The 441-nt window shown below is 67.1% G+C and overlaps 1 protein-coding gene across 1 annotated transcript; it reads left to right on the top strand.

Annotated features, from left to right (window-relative positions):
• Window positions 1-51: 51 nt before the first annotated feature.
• Window positions 52-441, top strand: KL911_005408 (uncharacterized protein; the record flags this gene model as incomplete). Its single annotated transcript, XM_043200804.1, has 1 exon — window positions 52-435. A coding segment is annotated over one exon (384 nt), but the record flags the coding sequence as incomplete, so codon positions are not given.

Here is a 441-nt window from a genome sequence, read left to right as displayed (position 1 = left end):
GGCCCTAGCACGGGCCGGTTCAGCAGCGGCGCGGTCTCGGTGGCGGCCTCGATGGGCGCCAAGGTCCTGGCGCTCGGAAGAGACAGGGCCACGCTCGAGAAGCTCGCGTCGCACTACAGCAACGTGCAGCCTGTGCTGCTGACGGGCGACAGCGGCGCCGACGCCGCCACGCTGCAGAAGCTCGGCCCGCTCGACGCGTACATGGACTACACGCCTAACGGCGCGGCCGGCCCGGTGTACTTGGACGCGGCGATCGGCGCGCTCAGGTTCGGCGGCAGGGTCATCCTCTCGGGCTTTGTGTTCGCCAACCTGAGCATCCCGTACGGCCTCGTGGTCGCCAAGGACCTGACCATCAAGGGCAAGCTCATGTACTCGCGCCAGGAGGCCAAGGACTTCCTGAAGATGGTCGAGAACGGCATCTTCAAGATGGACCACGTCAGC

Source organism: Ogataea haglerorum (assembly GCF_019207285.1).
Source record: "Ogataea haglerorum isolate 81-453-3 chromosome Unknown 81-453-3_NODE_461_length_441_cov_65.530220, whole genome shotgun sequence".
Lineage (NCBI taxonomy): Eukaryota > Fungi > Ascomycota > Pichiomycetes > Pichiales > Pichiaceae > Ogataea > Ogataea haglerorum.
The sequence above is the reverse complement of the archived record's forward strand: the minus strand, read 5'-3'. Positions and strand labels throughout refer to the sequence as shown.